At 48.0% G+C, this 23,148-nt stretch overlaps 1 protein-coding gene across 1 annotated transcript in view; it reads right to left on the bottom strand.

Annotated features, from left to right (window-relative positions):
- Positions 1-5,639, bottom strand: part of CABP7 (calcium binding protein 7) — a 575,747-nt gene extending 570,108 nt beyond the window's left edge. The window contains exon 1 of the mRNA XM_086944739.1: positions 5,384-5,639. Within this exon, the coding sequence (XP_086800865.1) occupies positions 5,384-5,492 (109 nt within the window). The 5' untranslated portion in view covers positions 5,493-5,639. The remainder of the gene's footprint in view (positions 1-5,383) is intronic.
- Positions 5,640-23,148: the final 17,509 nt, after the last annotated feature.

Raw genomic sequence — 23,148 nt, forward strand, 5'->3', positions numbered from 1 at the left:
CCTATGTCTGCTAATGTATCCATGTCTGTAGATCTTTCCTTAAGCAGCACAGTGTACACTCATATCCGCCCACTGGTCCTGCCTCGCAGTGTAACCCACCCTGGACTCTGTCTCCCAGTGTACACACTTGTCTTTCCACTACTCCTGCCTCTAAGTGTAACCTGTGTTTGTCCACCTCGGCCTCTGTCTCCAAGTGTACACTCATGTATGCCCACTACTCCTGCCTCGCAGTGTAACCCGTGTATGTCCACCTCAGCCTCTGTCTCTCAGTGTACACTCATGTATGCCCACTACTCCTGCCTCGCAGTGAAACCCGTGTCTGTCCACCTCGGCCACTGTCTCCCAGTGTACACACTTGTCTTTCCACTACTCCTACCTCGAAGTGTAACCTGTGTCTGTCCACCTCGGCCTCTGTCTCCCAGTGTACACTCATGTATGCCCACTACTCCTGCCTTGCAATGTAACCCGTGTATGTCCACCTCGGCCTCTGTCTCCCAGTGTACACTCATGTTTACCCACTACTCCTGCCTCGCAGTGTAACCTGTGTCTGTCCACCTCGGCCTCTGACTCCCAGTGTACACTCATGGCTGCCCTCTGTTCCTGCCTCGCAGTGTAACCCGTGTATGTCCACCTTGGCCTCTGTCTCTCAGTGTACACTCATGTATGCCCACTACTCCTGCCTCGCAGTGTAACCCCTGTCTGTCCACCTCGGCCACTGTCTCTCAGTGTACAATCATGGCTGCCCACTACTCCTGCCTCACAGTGTAACCCGTGTCTGTCCACCTTGGCCTTTGCCTCCCAGTGTACACTCATGTATGCCCACTACTCCTGCCTCGCAGTGTAACCCGTGTCTGTCCACCTCGGCCACTGTCTCCCAGTGTACACTCATGGCTGCCTACTACTTCTGCCTCGCAGTGTAACCCGTGTCTGTCCACCTTGGCCTCTGTCTCCCAGTGTACACTCATGAATGCCCACTACTCCTGCCTCGCAGTGTAACCCGTGTCTGTCCACCTCGGCCACTGTCTCCCAGTGTACACTCATGGCTGCCCACTACTTCTGCCTCGCAGTGTAACCCATGCCTGTCCACCTCGGCCTCTGTCTCCCAATGTTATGTTATGTTATGTTATTCGAGCTTATATAGCGCATGGCTGCCCCGGCAACGGTGCGTCCCAGCGCTCCCAGACAGAACCAGTAGGGGAAAGACACAGCAGAAAGGACAGATAAGTATAGTCGCTTTCAAGCGCAGGCAAGTGCAATTACATCGCTAAATGGAGGCAAACAGCCAGGTTTTAATCTGTTTTCGAAAGGTCCAGTGATCTTGTGTGCTGCGTGCATCGAATGGAATAGAATTCCATAGGGCAGGGGCCAGAGACCTAAAGGAGTGGCCTCCCGCTCTACTCCTGCGCACCCTGGGGGTGCAGGCCAAATGCAGGTCTGCAGAGCGCAATACTCGTGTGGGAACATAGAAAGTACAAATTCCCTGCAATATCTGGGGGCCCTGGCCTTGTAAGATCTTATGGGTCAAACAGAGAGTCTTAAACTGAATTCTCTGTTCCATGGGCAGCCAGTGCAGGCGGTGAAGAAGATGGGAGGTGTGACAGAATTTAGGTAGGGCAAAAAGGGTGCGGGCAGCCGCATTCTGAGCCCTTTGAAGTCTCTTCATGACCGTTTTATTGACGCCCAGTAGCAACCCGTTGCAGTAGTCAAGATGTGACAAAACCACTGTTTGAATGATTACTTGACGGGTGGTGGCATCGAAAAATCCCAGAATGGGTTTGAGTCCACGTAGGCGGCCAAGCAGGTTCCTGCAGCTTTTTTTGCATGTAGCTCGAAAGAGAGGAAGTTGTCCATCAGGACTCCCAGATTCTTGACTACCTCTTTCGGTTGAGGGGGAGAACCCAATGCCGCAGGCCACCACTGATGGTCCCATTTATGAGAATCACTTCCGATCAGAAGCACCTCCGTTTTTGAAGAGTTGAGTTGAAGATAGTTGTCAGCCATCCAATCCGAGATGGCCAGAACATCTTCAGGAAATTTTAGCTGGTCCAGCACGTTGTTTTTAGTGAAGGTGAAGATCAGTTGCGTGTCGTCCGCGTATGAAATCATATTAATCTTACGGTCTTTGGCCAAAAGGGCAAGGGGGCGGACGTGCACGTTGAACAACGTGGGGCTCAGAGCGGAACCCTGGGGGACACCACAGTTGAGGGGGTGCGTGCCAGACAGGTATGGAGGGGCATGGATCTGAAAGGAGCGATCAGATAGAAAAGACGCAAACCAGGCCAAGGCCCCGCCACTAACCCCGATTTCCCCCAGACGATGGAGGAGAATCTCATGGGAGACCGTGTCGAAGGCCGCACTAAGATCGAGCAGGATCAATGCTGAGGTGTTGCCCAGGTCCTGCGATGCCCTCAGTTGTTCTGTGACTGCCAGCAGGGCGGATTCTGTGCTATGCTTATGCCGGAATCCGTTTTGTGACCTGTCCAAGATCTCATTGTCTTCCAGATACTTGGTCAAGGTGATATTAACATGTGATTCCATCACCTTGGCCAAGTACGGGAGTAAAGATATAGGCCGGAAATTCTCTGGCTGAGATGCATCCAGTGCTGGTTTCTTCAGTAGAGGAACAACCTTGGCATGTTTCCAGGATTTAGGGATTATTGTTGACTGGAACGATCTATTGATCAGTTCCCAGCCCTCAAGCAAGATACAGTCCTGGAATTTCCTGAAGGTGTCTGGTTTAACCGGATCGTCTGGAGAACCAGACTTCACCTTCACAGCCAGGGTTTCTAGGTCTTTAAAGGACATAGGTGGAAGGGCTTGTATGGAGCAGGGAAGGTCAGATGGGCAGGTATATGGCCATGATTTAGAGGCACTCCTTCTGGCGTCCAGTGAATTGTAGATGCGCTCAACTTTGTTGATAAAATATTGTACACTTGTCTTTCCATCGCTGCTCCTGCCTCGCAGTGTACCCTCACACCTCTTGTTTTATATAAGGTCAGCTAACCCCAGGTTACACCAGGCCTCGTTAGGCAGTGCTATGCTGTGTATACTCCTTTACGATGCTGCGCTATACACATGACTTGCTGTGTTATAAGGTGAAATGTACGTTTATACAGGCCAAAATCGTCATTTGTGAGGCCAGCGGCTGGTGTGTGATCTCGAGAGATTCACATAATACCGCTGTTTACCCCAAAGTCCGGCCAAGCAGCACAGAGAACAGCGGAGCAGCGGGAACAACTAGGGTGGACAACTCGCCATCATGAGGAAATACACCAGGAGCGTAACCCATCCTTCTGTGCTATTTTCCTATTGCAGAATGGACCCCTTGTCCGAAATTGACCCGAGGATGCATGTTGTGCTAAGAAAATAGCGCTAAATGCAGTAGAACTCGGACACCAGCAGCTGCTTGCGCTCTGCAAGTCCGTTTTTGCTGTGCACCTTGGGTAGGATTTTTGTGCCAGATTACTTATAATAAAGTGAACGCACGTACTTGCGTAAATTTCTGTAATTTCTCATCAAAACAGTACTGTAAAATTACCGTAATTACTCCAGCGTAAGTAAAATGTGGCCCACTCCTAGAAATAAATACGGAATGTCACAGATGACTGCAAAGTGGCAGTACCACACAATACTGCAGCGTGTCAGACTTGTAGTACGTACCGGAGGGCACCATAGAAGTATAAGAAGTACCACTGAGTACCTGGAGTACCTGAGGAAGCCACGGGATACCACATAGTATTCGTACCAATATGCGCCCAGAAACAGCTCCGAAGAATGCGGAGTACTGCTGAGAACGTGCTGGTGTCACGAAATACTAGAGTCCTATGACTTAATACAGGTGGGCCTTAATTTGTGCCGGTGGTTGCGCGTGGTGAGCCCCGGCTCTGATTGTGGGAACTAGGACTTATGTTTTCCTCATCAGACTATGATTCAGAGCAAAAGAGACAAATCAGAAAAGGAAGAGGAGGGTAGGGAAAGTGGCAAAGAGAATGCGGGGTTGAATAAGGAGGTGTACGGTGGGGGTAGGAAAGACGTGAGATTGAATGAAAACTGGGTATTTGTATTCAGCAACCCGGCATCCAACTCTGTACCCCGCCCCCTTCACTTTTTTTTTATTTATTTCTTAATTTCAGCAAACTGAGCACTGCCAAGGAGTATTAAAAGTAGGCAACGGGTACCAGGGAGTACACCACAGTACTGTAAAAACCAAACTGAATTCCAAAGAACCGAGGATTGTCTCAGTATTGCAGAGTAAGATAAAGCATCACTAGAGTACCAGAGGTTCGGGCTGAGTATCTGGCCAGTATCACAGAGTGCACGAATGGCGAGTAATGCCGTGCACGCAGAGCGCCACGAAGGACCAGGAAGTAGCGCTGACTGGCACGAGGCACCACGCAGGAGCGCAGTTAGAACCGCGCCGATCTCCTGCTCACTGAAGCCGAGGCCGAGAGCTTCGGCGCTCACTCATTCTGCGCGACGCGTTCCTTCTCCCCCCCCCCTCTCAACCCCACTCGATTCTTCGTCGCCTTCGCTCCCTGCTCTCTGTTTTTCTTTCTTTCTTCATCGAGTCCCCGTCTTCTCTCTTTCAGGTTTTGATTTTAATACCCATGCCCTTTTCCTCACTCTCTTCTTTCCTCTTTAATCTACCTTTCCTCCCACAACTTCCACTTCCCTTTCCCTTTTTACAAGTCCCCCTGTCTAACCCTCGCCCTCATTCCGCCTGTTTCTTTTCCGACTTTGGTATTACATGCTTCATTTCTTACAATCTCATTGACTCTTCTCTTTTTTGGTCTCCACCCATTTCTGTCTTTCTTTTTCTTGCCCCTTTGTCTTCCTTGCTACCATTTTCTGGTTTAACTGTTTCTGTGTATCTTTCTTTTTGCCTCGCTATCTCGCCTGTTTCCAAAAACAAGAAAGTAAAGGATGGGACGTGGGGGTGGGAGGCAGGGGTTGGTTAAGAAAATCATTAAAAAAAAGGAAAAAGGATGGGAGATTTAGAGTGTCTTTTTTAACCGAGTCCGTCTGCCGGTCCATTCTCTCTTTACTTTCTATTTCTCACTGCTCCCTCCAATCTCTCTGCCCTTCTTACTTCTGTTATTTCTCTCCATTTTTTTTAGCCCTTCGTTACCCTTTGTACACCCCCCACTCTCTCTACCCCTCCATCACTCGGCTGGCCTCCATGTACCCCTCCTTTTCTTTTTACTTTGTTACTCCTACTCATCTGTCTTCCTTATTGTGATTTTTTTGTCATCGTCTCTTTTTTTTCTGCGTGTGTCTCTTTTTCTCTCTTTGGTTCTCCTCTCCTCCTGTGCTCTCACCGGCTCTCCTCGCCCCATCTCTGTATCCCGCCTTCCCTCTCAAGTCTGAGTGGTTCTCCACTTACCCTCGAGTTCGTCCTCGGGGATGTCGACGGGCTGGTGGTCGGCGAACAGGTCGGGGATGGTGTATATTCCTCGATACATCAAGGCGGCGGTCACCGGGTGGAACGGCATCTTGGCGGGTGTGGGGGTCCCAGTCTAGGCGCTCTGCTCTCATGAAGTGTGGAGACCCAAGCAGGGGACGGACACGGGACCAACCGAGGGGACCGGGTCCTGCCGCTATGCGCCCGAGCCCCGCCACAGAAACCCCCGTTTCATGTGTTGGTCACCCCCTCCAAAAGTGGCTTCTGGTGGAGCTTCCTAAAGAAGTGATTTGAACCTGCTCTCGAGCTGCGGAATTGTTGTAACTTCGCCTCTCCCAGCCTAGCAGTCAGTCACGTACCCAGAGGTGGTGACCTCTTTGACCTGGCGTCTTGCAGGTCCTTTTTGTGGGGTTTCCCGGCGGTTAATCACTCAATGCTGACCAGCCCTTTGATCTTGTTTCTCGCTGTGTTATCCGGCTGGTTCCACCTGATCTGTAACAGTTGAGTTTTGTGCTTTCCACCTTTTCACAGCCCTGTTCTCATCAAGCGCCAAAATATAGCCAGTCCTTTGACCTGGCCTGATCTGCATCTGTTGTCCTTAGTACCTTCCACTATAGCCCAGGTTTGGTACTCAAGCAAGCATTACATTTCGGCACTACCTTTGACCTGATTGCTTCTGTTTGTTTTTACAGAGGTGACCTCCAACTGATCTGCATCTGGTGCTTTTTGTACCTTTCACTCTTCCCTGGTCTGCTACTGAATCACGTAATGTTCAATTTTTTGACCTGAAGTCTTGTGGTCTTGTTACAGAAATGATTTCCACATGGTCTTCCTCTGTTTTTTCGTCCCACCTCTCCCTCTACACATACCCTGGTACTCAGTCAGGCACCAAAAGTTGGCTAAACCGTTTGACCTTGTTATTGTGGTTGTTCTTAAAAAGGTGATCTTGGCCTGGACTAGATTTGATGTATTTTATTAATTTCCACTCTTGGCCCAGTCGTGTACTCCACCAAGGAACCAATGCTGGCCAATCTCTTGCCCTGGTGTCTTGTGGTTGTTCTTGAAAAGGTGATGTTGGCCTGGATTGGATTTGCTGTCTTTTAGTAGTTTCCACTCTTCCGTAGTCGTGTACTCAACCAAGCAACGAATGCTGGCCAATCTCTTGTCCTGGCGTCTTGTGGTTGTTCTTAAGTAGGTGATCTTGGCCTGGACTGGATTTGATGTCTTTTAGTAATTTCCACTCTTCGGTAGTCGTGTACTCAACCAAGCAACGAAGGCTGGCCAATCTCTTTTCCTGGCGTCTTGTGGTTGTTCTTAAGTAGGTGATCTTGGCCTGGACTGGATTTGATGTCTTTTAGTAATTTCCACTCTTCGGTAGTCGTGTACTCAACCAAGCAACGAAGGCTGGCCAATCTCTTGTCCTGGCGTCTTGTGGTTGATCTTACATAGGTGATTTTGGCCTGGATTGGATTTGCTGTCTTTTAGTAATTTCCACTCTTCCGTAGTCATGTACTCAACCAAGCAACGAATGCTGGCCAATCTCTTGTCCTGGCGTCTTGTGGTTGTTCTTAAGTAGGTGATCTTGGCCTGGACTGGATTTGATGTCTTTTAGTAATTTCCACTCTTGGCCCAGTCGTGTACTCTACCAAGGAACCAATGCTGGCCAATCTCTTGTCCTGGCGTCTTGTGGTTGTTCTTAAGAAGATGATTCTCGCCTGACCTGAATATGATGTCTTTTAGTAATTTCCACTCTTCCGTAGTCATGTACTCACCAAGCAACCAATGCTGGCCAATCTCTTGTCCTGGTGTCTTGTGGTTGTTCTTAAGAAGGTGATTCTCGCCTGACCTGGATTTGATGTCTTTTAGTAATTTCCACTCTTCCCCAGTCGTGTACTCCACCAAGCAGCCAATGCTGGCCAATCTCTTGTCCTGCCGTCTTGTGTTTTTTCTTGCCCGTGTGCTCTCAACCTGATCTGCCTTTGTTGTGTCTTCCACTTCTTTGAACTGGTATCTTTTGGATATTCTCACAGAGGAGCTATCCACAGGATCTGCATCGCTTGCTTATTCTTGGCTTTTGCTCTTTCTCCAGTCGGCGATCAACAGCTCATCGGTGCCCAATTGTTCCAATTGGGCTTCTGGTGTGCAATGTTGAGGCTGTTATTCACTCTGCTATACACTTGATGGTTTATTTGTAGCTCCAGCGTCTATCAGTCTGTCCATATATCAGGCGCCCTGTGTGAGCTCCGATATAGGGCGCTGAAGCCCCCAGGGGATGGCATCACACGTTTCTTGAACCATGGTGTGAAACACGCCTCGTAGAGTTCCTGCGCGTCTAATGCTGGTCATTGGCAGACTGCGGTTGTCCTACATCCCCGGACCTCAGCGATTCATTGACGACTTCTGCTCGGCAATCCTTTCAACGGTGCAATGAGATCCATTTGTGTTACAGGTGCCATTAGCCAAGGCTCCTGGGTCCGGTGATTCTGGGGTGTCCAAGCGTGCGTCCCGCTGCCTTCCAGGTCCCAATTAACACCCGAGCCTGACGGAGCCCACCTCAGCCACTCAGGGATGCTCCACCTGTTGAGGGCGATGCAGCCTGGCGAGGGCTGTCTGGCTGTCTCGGCTGCTCGAGGATCGCTTGACCCTCTAACGTGTCATGTCAAGTGCTCGCAGGCCACCTCCTGCTCTGGGGGGTCGTCTCGGACCACCGAAGGGCGCCTCAGCCCGTCCTGCGCCCGATTAGCATCGCAAGAATTGCCTCATTCTCTCGAGGGGCCCCTACCTCAGCCATGCGAGGGTGGCCTCACCTCTGGAGGACCCACCTGCCTCAGTCCTCCGAGGGTCGTCTCAGCCTCCCTAGGGTCGTCTCGGTCTTTGGAGGGTCAGAATGCAGTATTAGGAAGGAATCTAGCGCCCCGGGCGCAGAGGCAGCAGCGGGAGCGCTGGGCGCGGGGTTTGGCCCCCGGCAGGACTGGGTCAGGTCGGGTCCCGTTGAGATGAATTGTGTCCACAGCGGGAGCTCGGAGCGGTGCGTGTCTCTGCCGTGGTGTCTCTTGCCTGTAGTATGTGCGGCTGCAGCGCGCACTCCCTCCTCTCTCACTCACTCACTCCCCTCCCTCAGCCAGAGAGACTCGCGCCAGGGAGACAGCGACAGCGAGAGAAACACGCGGGGCTGACGGACACGAGCTGCATACTCCGAAGGCAGCTACACACTGCAGAGCCTGCTCACACACGCACCACACAGAGACACACGCACGCCCCGGGCATGGGCACAATCACACTGAACACGCGTTGCCAGGCACACGAACCCACAAGCAGCCACCACAAAGACAACCACACGCGCGCAGTCACACCTACAGATTCACAGCCACAGGCGGGAGGGGGCGTCATGGGCACGGGCTGCAGCCTCCGGAACCTGCGCCTCAACATCTGCACAAGCCATGGCACACTCACACACATGGACGGGCACACAAATACACACGCACTGCCCCCAAACACTGGCCGAGAGGGGGTGCGATGGAAAGCATTGCATTCTGTGAGGGTGCACGCGGAAGGATCATCTTTACACACATGAAGACACACACTGACACACACATTCACCCAGTCACAACAGTGATGAATATAGGGGCGTCCTGGACTAGAGCTGCTGGCTAGCCCAACCCTGCTCTCGAACACACAAACACACAACGGCAAGGACGCACCAAGCCACACGCATCACAATCTCAACCTCTCACACAAAGCCCTATGCACATAACACCACGCGCACACAAAGTCAGGTAATCACATACTGGTGGGGAGCGGCCCAGGTGGACAAGGACTTTAAACTACTAAGTGCGCACCCCGAATTTTCTTCCACGCATTTACATGCAACACGCACGCAGGCAAACACTTTCATAACACACACATATAATGAAAAGCACACCTTTATGAACATGATGAAGGCTTGACAAGGGCCACACATGACGAGGGGTCGCGTGGCAGAACCTACTAACACCTTTCCCTCTCACACACAAACACACACGCACTCACAGAGCGAAGGATGGGCCAGTAAAGCATACTGTGCCCGATACTGTGCAGAGCCTGCAACACACGGACACTCACGCCATCGCATATAGACGGACACACAATTACACACACCGTACCTGGGGAGAATGAAGGCATGCGGCACAGAACCACCTGGACTCACACATATATCACACGTGCACAATCAGAGAAGCACACACGGACACATACAGCAGACAGAAAACACAGACTCACACAATCAGATATGCACACTTAGGAGCATGAACACATATCACATAGGATGGAGATATACATTGACCCCAGGACCCTTTCATAGAGAAACAATGCTCATTCACCTGCACAAACACAGCAACACACAAACACACACGCGCATGCTTGCATATACAATCTCAGACGCATATATACATGCAGACGAAAACACACACAGCCTACACACTGAACAGCCTGCTCACATGTGCGCCACGCGCACAAATACACACACACACACACACACACATACACACGCACACACACACACACCCAAACACACACACACACACACACACACATACACACGCACACACACCCACACACACAAACCCCCCCCCCCCCTCTCTCTCTCTCTCTCTCTCTCCCTCTCTCTTTCTCTCTCCCCTTCTCTCTTTCTCGGTGGAATGACCAAAGCGAGCGAGTGTACCTGTGCTTCTAAAGAGTGCATTGTCTGTCCTTGTGCTTTTCTCTCACAGGACAACCGAGGCTGTCTGCTCACTTCATAAGGCACCACCAGCATAACAATAATGCATAAAGGGGCTATGGAAAATACTTTTTCGTAGACTATTCTTCAGATCCAAACCCCGCTTACAACCCTCTTATCCGTACACTATAGACAGCCCTTACACCAGGTAACCAACACACCAATTCTAAGGCATGTTTGGGATTTCTTACCCCCACCCCGCCTCCTGCCACAGAGCGGTCTATAGCAAACAATAACACCACATACCATAGTTACAATTTCGTCCATAGATGGCTATACCAGGGGAGCATGAGCTAGAGAGATTGCCCTCACCACTGTGTATAGGACTGCAATTGGAAAATCTCTGCCAAATCAAAGGCACTGCCAGATAACACACCAACACACATCCTAGGATATAAGATTAGCTTAAATAGAACTCACCCGTACGTGCACAACATCAGTTATCAAAAGACTTAGTTGTGGTGCAAATGTAAAAATAGAATATATTTTAGCTGAGCAGTGGGCAATTCATCACGCCTCGGTTGAGAGAAAAATTGAAAGACATTCGTCCACCCAAACATATGCATAAAATACCACAAAGTTCTTACTAGATGAAGCTCTTTTTAATTTAGTATTCACACAAACAAACTGTTTTGAAATCGAGCATATACAAAACTGTAATAGCTACATACAACAAAAAGCCTACAAAATGATGGTTCTTTCAGTTTGATTGATGTTCACTATATGCCCACATTAAAGGGGCCATAGATAATAAATGCACAACTACGCAGTAACTGTGGCGTCTAGCTCTATACAAACCAGCAATCCAGTCCATCAGCAGAAGAAGGTTATTCACTCCACAAACAGTATTGGGAGGATGCTTGGTCACAGAAATCTATGGCACACATAAAAAATGGTTATGTTGATACATGAACTTAGAAAGGTGAGGGACTATGTAGCCCCAAAACCAAATGCACAGCTTCGTGCCGCTAGTTTAGCGTGCACCTCTAATTTAAACAACTAATAACTTTTATCCGCAGTATTCCAAATTTTAACCATATTTAAACTCTTGTAAGTATGTTGGTACATGGGCATTTGGGTCTGCAGAATCAGGAAAAATGAAAAGAGCAGAGACAAAAACATGAGAATCCTAGAGGTTGGGGTTTCTGTCTCCCAGATGCCCAGCCCGGGTTAAGGAAAGTTAGCAGTCTAATGGGCATCAGACAAGTCTCTATTTTTGATTGGTTTTAGTTTTATGAACGTCTGTCTACATTTCTAACTGAAATCCATGGCTTTTGTTAGTGCAGTGGCCGTTTCAGCGGGTTATGGTTGGTTTTGATTTTAAACTGAGACTAAATAAGAATATATCTGTGTTCAGCTCATTTACGATTCCCGGAAAAACCCTTACACCTTACTGGATTATACTTCTAAGACAGTGACCTTCCTCTTCACGTCTGGAGAACTTGGATATATTGTAAGTCCTTTGTTTGTGGAGATCTCTGTTAATATGGAGGAGCAGACGAGAACCAGGCGTTCAGAGCATACTTATGCGGTTCTGTGCACACACGAGGGACCGCAAAACAGCAGATTCTGCCCAAGCTCTGGTACATGTACAAGGCTGACTCCTTTCTAAGGGACCTTTTCACCCCTTAAAAGGCCAGCCTGGATCCTGAAGCTGCCCAGCAACCATCTGCTATGGAGACAACGTTTTTTGCTTGTAACACCTTGGCAAATAGAGCCCTAGGAAAGGACCCCTGCAAGTCCTGTCAGGTGACCAAACCCCCCAGTGGCAAAGCTGTAACTTCTTTTGGCACTTGTCACTCCTTGGAGGTGCTGACAAGCCTTCAATGTGGAGGGGAGGGAGTATACCGTTTATTATACTCCTATGCTCTAAATAAGCGCTCCCCTTTAAAGCCACACCCCATACCCCGGCTCAGATGTTTTTCAAGAAGACCATCCCCAGGGGGTACTTTCATGATTGATTTGTTCAGCACGCAGGCTATACCTCTAAAGCCGGTGAAGGCAGCTTGTAAGACCTGCCACTCTAATGATTCTCTCCTGGAAAGACAGGCACATCTCTGGGGCTGGAAAACATGCACCAACCTTGCAACTTCAAGAAGTGCAAGCACTGGGTACTTTCCATGACATTTTGTCTGCAGAACTAAAACTGCATATATCTTCTAAACACAACCTTCATTTCTTTCTCTGAATACTTTGCGCCAGGAGACATGGAAGAAGGAGCATTGAATGGTGTACACCAGAAAATTACTTTACCACCATGAACTCTGATTGGTTCCATTTTGAAATATTGAGTTACCTTACAAATATAATACACTGTTGTCTCTTCATAAACTCCTAAGTGTCAAGGTCGGTTATACCTCAAAATAATGATTAGAAAAATGCTGTGGAGCCTAAATAACGAGGACCAAAATATCGAGAAAGTAAGCGTCTATGGGCAAGTATTCATTTACTATTCTTAACTCCACAACTACATACTTTGAAGATGTTTATATATCATCAGGGCGCATATATCTGAAGTCAAATATAGTAAACCTACACTGAACTATATATAGTCACCTTCATGAAATTTTGGTTGTCGTTAATTAGGGCTCGACATTTTGTCCCGAGTTATTTTCTAGTTCATATTCTGATGGCATAGCATCAAGAGCCTTTACTGGAACATTTTAAAACTCATATTTTCATCCTCAGCGTACCCTAGCTACGCCGCCTGAGTGACAATGAGACTCCTACGTGTACAGCTGAAAAGTGGCGGATGTACACCCTACACTAAACCAAAGCATCCTAAGGAACAATATGCAATTAGTCTTTTCTACACAAACAGCAACCCTAGGTGAGTGTCTATCTGATTGGTGAGAATTGCTTTAAGTCCCGCTAGCAACACGTCTGGCAATGCCGGAGCACTCAGGGAGACACAGACCGCACACAAGTAATGGCTGGAGATTGTTGAATTCAGCTGAACGACTGATACATGCATTTTGGAGCATCCCACCGTATTTAGCATGTCTGTGCTGTAACAGTGGCCTGCCAGATCAAAATACTTTTATTTGATTTCAATAAAAATCATAAAAGGGTGGGCGTACCACCATGAGTCAGTGGCCAGCCATTCCTAACTATGCAATGCCTTGCCCGCAGCAGGCTCGTCTGATCTAGACTGCATGGCCAGATCTGCTCTGAGCTAAAAAAAAAAAACAGTTCCAGGAGTTTCATTCTCATCCAGTGTCATGATATGGTGCAGGTTCAGTTTCTTGTACATTTTGAGATTAAGTACTTGATTGTGGCTGCTTAATTATTTGGGGAATTTTTGTAGTGTTCATCTTTTTTTTTTAAAAACGAACTGCTGTTTTCAATCAAGTATTTGGTTTAGCCAGTTATTTGCTTGGAGGGTAAAATGTGAATATATTAGTAATATTATTTAGCTGGGGCAGTTCTTTAGGTCAACGATGTAGGCTAACGTGCCACATTGTACTCTGTGTGCCTCGTCGCACTCCTGCACAGCCGTACGCCCTACCACATGAGCATACTGCCTCGATGAGTGAAAGGCTGTTCAGGGAAACCACCTAGTGAGTCCCATGTGAGGTACTGTGAGGTACTGAAAGACACCGAGTACCCCTCATGATGAGGCAATTGTAATCAAATAATTCTGGTCTATCCATGTTGCAATGATGGCCAAAGAGTAGAGTCCTGCCACCGTTTAAGGTTTACAAGCTTAATTCTGTTACCTCTTACTGAAGATGACGATGTAGTTTAAGGTTGCTAGATGAGTCAATTTCACGGCGGACATCATATTGTGGTCCTGGGCTTTCATTTAGCAACCTAATATATTCTGTGGTTTAGGACCCAATTGGACTAAAACCCGTAAAAGCCATATTTTATGAAAGGTAAGCTCAGGACTAGAACTGGCTGTCTCTGGTGACACAAATTCACCTGTAGCCCTTCCCTGGCTGCGGGTGCCATATCTTAATACTGGTCCTCTGGATTAATATTGAGATGCATATGAAAGTATAATTTTTCCATGCCAGGCTAATCGATCAAAATAGTTTGCCCTGGAAACAAGAAAGGAACACAATGTAAAGGTACTACTCTTTACACTGTCTCGCTCATGGCTGGGGCCAAGGCAGCAACATAATACAGTCTTCATTGTTACCATTGGCTCTGCAGTGAAGTGGGTTGTTTTCAGGTATTACCTCCTCAACTCTTCCCTCATCCATCATTGAGGTGCGTCTTCCTCCCACGTGACCTAGCTTAAGCCCTAAATCTCTCTCTCTCTCCTGGGCTGTGACCTCTCCTTAACCCCCTCCCAGGTAGGCAGGATCAGAATGGGGGGAGAATCCACATGCTGGCCCATTCATTTGTCCCCCTTCCTGGGTTGGGTATTGTCAGTGATACAGAGGCTCCATCGCTGTGAGCTTCACATGCAGTGTGCTCCCAGTGAGTTTCCTTCAAGAACAGAACTTCAGGGGCTTCCTTCACCAGCGTGCAGCCAGTGCGGCAGGACTTTAACAGCGTGAGCTTCCTTCAGCAGAGTGCTGTCAGAGACACAGCACCCAGGTGCGCGAACTCTAGGTCTGTCTGCACAGCAGGACTCAGCAGCTGGCGCTTCCTACAGCAGTGAGCCACCAGTATGCTTCCCACAGTAGTGCATCGTCCGTGGTACAGGGCTCCTGCGGTGCCGGCTCCTTCAGCTGTTTGCTGTCTAAGAGTCCGACATAGTAGACTTACTACAGACGTCTGCTATCAGCGAACATTCTCCAGGGGGCACTGTCCGTGCTAAAGGACTCCAGCAGTGAGAGTGGGGCCCGCCACTGTCCTGTCAATGCCCGAGCTCGTCGTACTTTATTTTTCTCTCATGATAGAAAGGGATGGAAGAATAGAGAGGGGAGAAAGAAGGAGAAAAGAGATGGAGGTGAAGGATTAAAGCGTTGAGGGAAGGTGACAGGAAAATAAAATGAAGACTATAACACGAAAACTTGGAGAGGAGAAAAAGTTGAGAGGATAAAAATGGAGAGTCAAAATAAGAGATTGAAAAAAGAGAAGAGGGGATAAAGAGGCACAATGGAGAGGGGAAGGGAATCGAGAGGGTGGAGCGCAAAATAATGTGAAAGTAGAGAGAGATGTGTGATGATTACACTACTCTGAAATGAAAACCTTTTTTTAAATTATTCCCTGATCCTAGGGATTCTAACTAGAGTCTCCTGCTGTTTTTCCCATTGTCACTGATTACTCACAACTCCCTGAGGTTAAAGCACAGCCCAGAGCAGGCCCTTCACGAGAGTAAGCAGGAGATGCACCGTGCTGGAGGTCTAACACAGTATGAAGAAACCCCACACTGCTGGAGCCCGGTAACACTGACAAGACACTGCTAGAGGAAGCTCAGACTGCTGGAGTCCTTCAGTTCTGCTGGAGAAACCCCACTCTGCTGGAGCTCAGCCCTGTAGCACTGACAAGACACTGCTAGAGGAACCCCACACTGCTGGAGACCTGTATCACTGACAAGATGCTGCTAGAGGAAGCTCACACTGCTGGAGCCTTGTAGCACTGGCAAGACACTGCTAGAGGAAGCTCACACTGCTGGAGCCCTGTATCACTGACAAGATGCTGCTAGAGGAAGCTCACAATGCTGGGGTCCTTCAGTGCTGCTAGAGGAACCCCACACTGTTGGAGACCTGTATCACTGACAAGATGCTGCTAGAGGAAGCTCTGAGGTACCGGGTTTTTATGGACCCGGCGGTGCCAGGGAGAACACCCAAAGACCTCGAGTCCTTCCTGTTTCAGACTACAGAAACACAGAGTCTTCTAGGTGAAGTCAAAGATCGTATTTATTGGCTGCAACCAGTAACAGGTATCCTAGAAGTACAACAGCATGTATGTTCTCAGGAGACTGCTCAAACTTACAAAGCCAGCCTTCGTCTTTTATACAAAATAATAAGCTTCGGGCACAAATTCTGTATTTTACAGTTAGACTGAAGGACTGGGCTATTCTTAAGGCCCAGCGGTGCCAGGGGACAACACCTGAAACCTTCGTGGGTTACCTGTTCCTGCGTACAAATGACAGAGACACGGGACACTTCCTTCGGCGCCAAAGATCGAGGTTTATTTACTGCAGGGAACACAGAAGTCACAAGAAGTACAACGCATGTAGGTTCTAGGAGACTGCTTCAAATTGCAACTGTGGATCGCTCCTTTTATACATATTTCTGTCATAGAACAACATGGCGAACAAAAGGTTACAACTTAGTTCCCACAGTAAACTTCAAAAGGGCTGCTTTCATGTATTCAGGGTCCCGGAACATAATTACAGTAGCATCACCGGTTCCCAACTGTAAAAGTACATCATCCCACCATTAGTACATTCCATTCCGGCTGTAAACGAGTTAAGGAAGAGTCAGAAACAGGTGCAAGGGAAGACAAAGATAGACAACAGATTGAAAAGAGTGTAGGGGGGTGATATCGAAAACACGATTGCAGGATCAAAGGAGACATGCCTAATAAATGCACGGCTGAAACAATAGACCGGCACGGCAAGATGAGCCTCGAGCGGGGCCATCTGCCTTTACAGTGTCATCCCCCTCGTCATAAAGACACCCTCAAAGGAACACGTGTCTTCAGCAAGAGCTTGGGATTCCCTGGGTCACGAAGCGGACAGTGTCCGTTCGCCGGCTACTTGAGGGTAAGAGACAAAATGGATGCCGTATCTAAAATGGCACCAGTGGGTTCAGATGATGAAACCCACGAAACAGACGAACGGTTTAGGTCAGCATAGCGAAAACGCGTACACCCACTAAACTCGTCATTTGCGGTTCATAGATACCAAACTCGTCCATATTCGAACGAGTCGAAAACACCACTTACAATTGTCACGGAACCTCAGACGCTCCTTTTGCCCTCATGTAGGCAAGCACTAGTCGATATCAGAATCGATCTCGATATTCATCAGATCATTCAGATTTTGCTGCAACATCATTCTATCCATCAATGCTTCCTTGGTAACAGATGGCCGTCTTATACACGTCGTAGCACAGAGGCCACATAAGGCAGGACCACACTGTACACAAAGACAACACGTGAACAGAAATGCTACAACAACCCCAATGATCATCAGAATCTTCCAACCCCACGTCGACATCAGGCCCCAAAACCATCCTAGTAGCGTCCAATCACCTACGTCCACGTGTATGGACTCGGAGATCTTATGCAACTTCGAGATGGCTTGATAGACAGTTGGAGCAATATCAGGGATGAAAATGCAGCAACTCGAATGGATCACCTTACATACACCACCTCTATCTGCAAAAACGTCTAAAACCATACGGTTTTGTAACGTCATAAGCCTGTCCGCCTGAAGCTCTGCTGTCAGATTACCAAGGGCACTTGCAGTGATATTAGCAGTCGATTCCACCACTCGAGTCAACTGTCTCAGGTTCCTACTATTGATCATAGGTCCCCAAAACGGCAAGAAACCCTTAAAGAAGTCTCCTGCTTCTTGACCGGCAGTGTCTTCTTCGCTAATAACGCCTCTCACAACTCTAGTCTTGTGATAGTCCGACCCAACTGTAAAGGTCGGCGGCAACAGATTCGCAATATAACAGGTGCCTGAGAAGTCACGAGGCAACCATGTATATGCGCGGTCGTAACATACAAAGTATGTACCCTTGGCAGTTAAAAGAACAGGGGAAGAGGCAGTTGGTAAAATACATACGTTTCAGTACAGGCACTCCTCCCAAGCTGAGCTCGCGGGCTTCGGCCAAGACCTTTCAAACAGAAGTTACCGAGATGGGGTACGATCCAGATCGGAGACGAGCTTTTGAGCTGCCGATCACCCACTGACATGCTATATTCAGCCTCACTCAGATCTCTGTATGCTCGCACCTCTTCCTCTGGAATAAGCGATGCATCAAAAATATCTCTATCTAAATCGGCAATCGCTCTTGCCAAAGGCTTGTGGTACGGGCCAGGACCATGATCTGCAGTGCGTGGCTCTCGATGGGGGTAGGAATCTAGTGCGCTACGAAACATAGTTTGGAATGCTCGAGCTGACCCCTGGGAACTATAAGGAAGAACCAAGTACGGAATTCCCCTATGTGGCATTAAACCACACACCCTGCAGTTGGTAGTATTCATCACCAACTGATGTTGATGAAGAAGCTGAACAAAGGAGTTATTCATGAATTCCGCACGTCTAATCTGTTCGTGTTGGGGTAGAGGGTGAAAGGAATACGGAGAAACAGTGGGAGTAGATTTTGGTTCAGAAGAAGTAGGTAAAACAGAAGGCAATAATGATTGTATTCCAAAATATACTCCACCCACCAATAACAGGGAAACAGTCAAAAACAGCAGGAACACCTGAAACAGAAAGCATTTAGTTCGTACAACCCTGTGTAGTGTAGATCTTTGTGCTAGAGTCTTCTCCACTTCCGACAACTTTGAGAATTCCATCCTCTAAAAACCGTCTGCAACGTTCTTGACGCACTCCGTTCTGAGTAGCGATTATCAATTCCCAGGAGTTCCTAGGAATCGACAAAAGTACCGACCTAGTGTCAGGAACCTGCTAAACAGAAGGAAGTACCCGCACGGCCCTACGGTCAACCCGGATGTGAGGTTCTTTAATCAAGCATTCAATTGTAACACAAAATCTCCTAGCTGTGGAAAAAAACAAACGTGGAAAATAACTCAAAAATTAATAGAGGCTACAAGTGTTCATAATGTTCAAAGTGACAATAAGGGGGTAACGTGAACTTCAAAAAGGGGAAAAAGGGCAAAAAGGTATTTTATTAGTCTTTGTTATGAGAACAAAGAAAATATCTGCTTCTTCCAGGACGAGTCTGCTCCTCGAATAATTGTTCAGATTGCGGAACAGAGTCCTGTCGATCAGATGATAGTTCAAGTCTTAAGTTTTCCAATGATGAAGGTTCAACAAAGTTATCTGATTGCACTGAAGTGTCTCCTACAGGCTGAGCATCACTGAACGGCACAAATTTCAACGGAGTTTCTGTTTCTGTTGCGGCGATACCTGTTCTCACCCACAAATCTGCTGGTAAAGGTATAGGCACCTTTTTGGTGTGGGTGGCGTGCACCCAGTTTTTCCGGCCTTCCAAACGAACTGCAGTTCTCGTGGTGAGGAGGACCTGGAAAGGGCCCACGTATCTTGGCTCCAAATTGCGCTTCCTGGCGAAATTTCGGGTGACAACCCAGTCACCCGGTTGGAGCCGATGTCCAGGACCCTCTGTCTGTGCCGGCAGTGCTTCAAAGACCTGTTGATGAATTAACCTCAGTTTAGCAGTCAGATCATGAAAATAATCAATTAACATTGGGTACTCAAGACTATCGAAGGACTTAGGCCTAGGGACCCCCCAAACATTCGCAGGACGGCCGAACACAATCTCATATGGGCTAAGCCCTACTCGAGAGTGTACAGTCGCCCTGGTCGACAAGAGAGCCAGAGGCAAGGCATCAGGCCATGACAAACCAGTCGTAGCTTGAATCTTAGCAAGTTTCAGTTTCAGAGTGCCATTGTACCCTTCAACTAAACCTGCTGACTGGGGATGGTTGGCGCTGTGGAATTTTTGTCTAATTCCAAGGCCCTTACACACACTCTGCATCACACTCCCCACAAACTCACTTCCGTTATCTGACCATACAATCCGTGGCATTCCATACCGAGGAAAGTATTCCTTCAGTAGGACTTTCGCTGTGGACAGGGCAGTATTATCTTTGAGAGGATAGGCTTCGATCCATCTGGAGAATGCGCAAACCACAACTAAAACGTATTTCAGATTATTACATCTCTCCATATGGATGAAGTCCAGTTGGATAACCTCAAAGGTACATGTAGGAGGAGCAAAATGGCCAAGTGGGGTAGGAGTGCCCTTACCAGGATTGTACATCATACATACCATACAATTCTTAACCACTCTCTCAGCACACTTAGCAATACCATCATTCTTCCATACTGGGGACAGCAACTTGCATATACCTTTTGCGCTAATATGTGACAAGCCGTGAGCCATAGTCACAACGGCTAGCACATATGCATCCGGCAACATCCATCTCTGATTTTCCGACAAATCAATCCAACATCCGTGCGCATCTAACTTTCCTGTGCTTTCTTCCCACTTAGTCTTTTCAGTTTCGGTGGCCTCATTCTGAATCGCTTTCACGCTCTCAATAGTGTCCTCACACATACCAGTCTCTGCAGGCCACCTTACTGAACTCGTCACGTCCATTCGGGTTGCAAGGTTTCTAGCTGTCTCTTTAGCAATCTCATCCGCTAACGCGTTACCACGACCAACATCATCCGTCACTTTTCGATGCGCGCTGCATTTAATAATCGCCACCTGCTTAGACAATGTAAGTGCGTCTAAAAGATCGTTCACGAGCTGTCCGTGTTGGATCTTTGTGCCATGCGATTGACCAAAGCTATGTGCAACGCCAAAAGCATATTGGCTATCCGTAAACACATTCACTCGCTTTCCCTTCGACAAAACACACGCTCTCGTCAACGCAATCAACTCTGCCGCCTGCGCGGAATTCTGATTCAATCTCGCAGTTTCCACAACCGTACTCAATGTCACCACAGCATACGCAGTCGTCACATCACCATTCGGCAACTTAAAACACGAACCATCAACATACAAGGTACCATCGGGATCTGCCAATGGAGTATTTTTTAGGTCAACACGACCCTTCGTTTCTTCCTCAGTTCGCAAATAGCAATCATGTGGTGGTACATCATCTGATTCCATATTAGTTGGCAACAACGTCGCCGGATTTAAGACATTGCAGCGCTTTATTTGGATATGACTTGCCAAAAGCGTCAACTCGTAACCGGACAACCTTGCGCTCGTCAAGTGTTGAGTTTTTGTACGATTTAGGAGAGTGTCAACTGCATGCGGAACCATCACCGTAAGCATATTATCCAAGATCCAATCCTGCAGATTGTCGAATGGACACCGCAGCCGCCGCTGTCGCTCTTAGACAACTCGGCAAAGCTCTAGCTACTGGGTCCAAGGTCGAGGAAAAATATGCACATGGACGCTGCTTACCACCAAATTGCTGCGTCAAAACACTCAACGCACAACCTTCTCTCTCGTGAACGTATAGTGTAAACGGCTTGCTGTAGTCAGGAGTACCTAACACAGGAGCCGAACAAAACGCATCACGCAATTCAGAAAAACTTTTCTGACACTCTTCAGTCCATGGCAAAGGAGTTGGAACATCCTTGCACGTGAGGGCTACCAATGGTTTCGCTAGCAATGAAAAATTCGGAATCCATTGCCTGCAGTATGACGTGATACCTAGAAAGGCACGCACATCTCTCTGAGTTGTTGGCACAGTCATTCGAGCGATCGCTGCAATTCTCTCTGGGGTCAACCTTCTTCCCTCCTTTGACAATAAGTGACCTAGATAGGCTACTTCTTGACAACAATATTGCTGTTTAGAAGGTGACACCTTATGATGTAAGTCGCAGAGATGCTGTAACAGCGACACCGTAGCAGTTTTGCAGATCTCTTTTGTGTCAGCAGCCACCAGCAAGTCATCAACATACTGGATCAAGGCCGCACCAGCCGGTAACACAAACGCATCAAGTTGACTCTTCAGGGCTTGGCTGTATATCGATGGACTCTCACAATAGCCCTGAGGAGCGCGTTTAAATCTAAAGCTGCGACCTCCTAATGAGAAGCCGAATAGATCTCTGCTTTCCTCAGCAATCGGAATGCTAAAGAAAGCATTCTTCAGATCGATCACTGAGAACCAAGAGGCGGAGGCTGGAATCAGAGTCAGTAAGGCCGTAATGTCAGGCACCACAGGAAATTGTGGAATCACAATTTTGTTCACCTCCCGTAAATCAATAACAAAACGATAAACAGGAGGCTTAGATGGATCAGTGCGTTTCAAGATAGGTAACACAGGACTATTACACACGTTTCCCCGAGTTTCCTCGATAACATCTTTCTCGATCAAATCATAAATGATCGCTAACAACGCTCGTTCTCCATCAAGGGAGATACGATACTGGGGAATACGTGTCAATCGCACATTCGATTTCAGTTGAACAACATAAGGAGAGATGTCAAGCAGGCCCACGTCATTGGGACCCGTTGCCCACAAAGATGCAGGAAGAGAACTCAATTCCGGTGGGAGCTTATCAGATGACAAATACATAGGAGAGATCACTCTCTGACCCAAAGTAAGCTCCACTCCCGCAGGAGAATAGTACAAAGTCGCATATAACCGTTTCAGCAAATCCAGGCCCAAAAGATTTTCACCACAACCAGTAGTCAAAGTCAAGGGAGCTTTCAGCTCACGAGGCCCAATTGTAATGGGCAAAGGGCTAGAGACCGGATTGCTAACGGGGGCGCCAGAGAATCCAACGGAAACATTCGTTAAGCCAGACAAAGGTGCGCCAGGGAGTTTCGAATGCATGATGGAACTTTTCGCTGCACCAGTGTCCAACAGAAAAGGCTCAACTACGCCTGATGTGGCAACTGCGACTTAAGGCCCTCTCTGATCAACCGGAACTGATACTACTCCCTCTCTTTGTCTATGGCTGTCCTAGTAGTTACCGTCATCAATATCATGCTCGATGTAATAATCATCCACATGATACTGTGCAGATCTACCTGACGAAGAACCACGCTGATCAAAGCAATTATTGGAATCAGGCAAATTATTAGAACGCTCATTTTGATTTTGAGTAACACCACGACCTCTACCTCGCGAAGCCTGTTGAGGACCACTACGACCTCCTCTAGCTGAACCACCACTATTTCGGTCGCGCAAAACCGGACAATCAAACTTCAAATGACCCTCACCTCTACAGTACGCACATTGATTATATCCGAGCATAGATCTCTGCGTGGAAGAGTCATTGCGCGACTGTGACCTAGCAGATTGTGATTGCGGTCTATTCCGCTGCTGTGATTCATTTTGTTTTGACCGCGGAGGATACGCTTGCTGTAACAGAACTTTCGTTTTGAGATCCTTTGTTTTCTTA

The sequence above is a fragment of the Lissotriton vulgaris genome, chromosome 11 (assembly GCF_964263255.1).
Source record: "Lissotriton vulgaris chromosome 11, aLisVul1.2, whole genome shotgun sequence".
NCBI lineage: Eukaryota > Metazoa > Chordata > Amphibia > Caudata > Salamandridae > Lissotriton > Lissotriton vulgaris.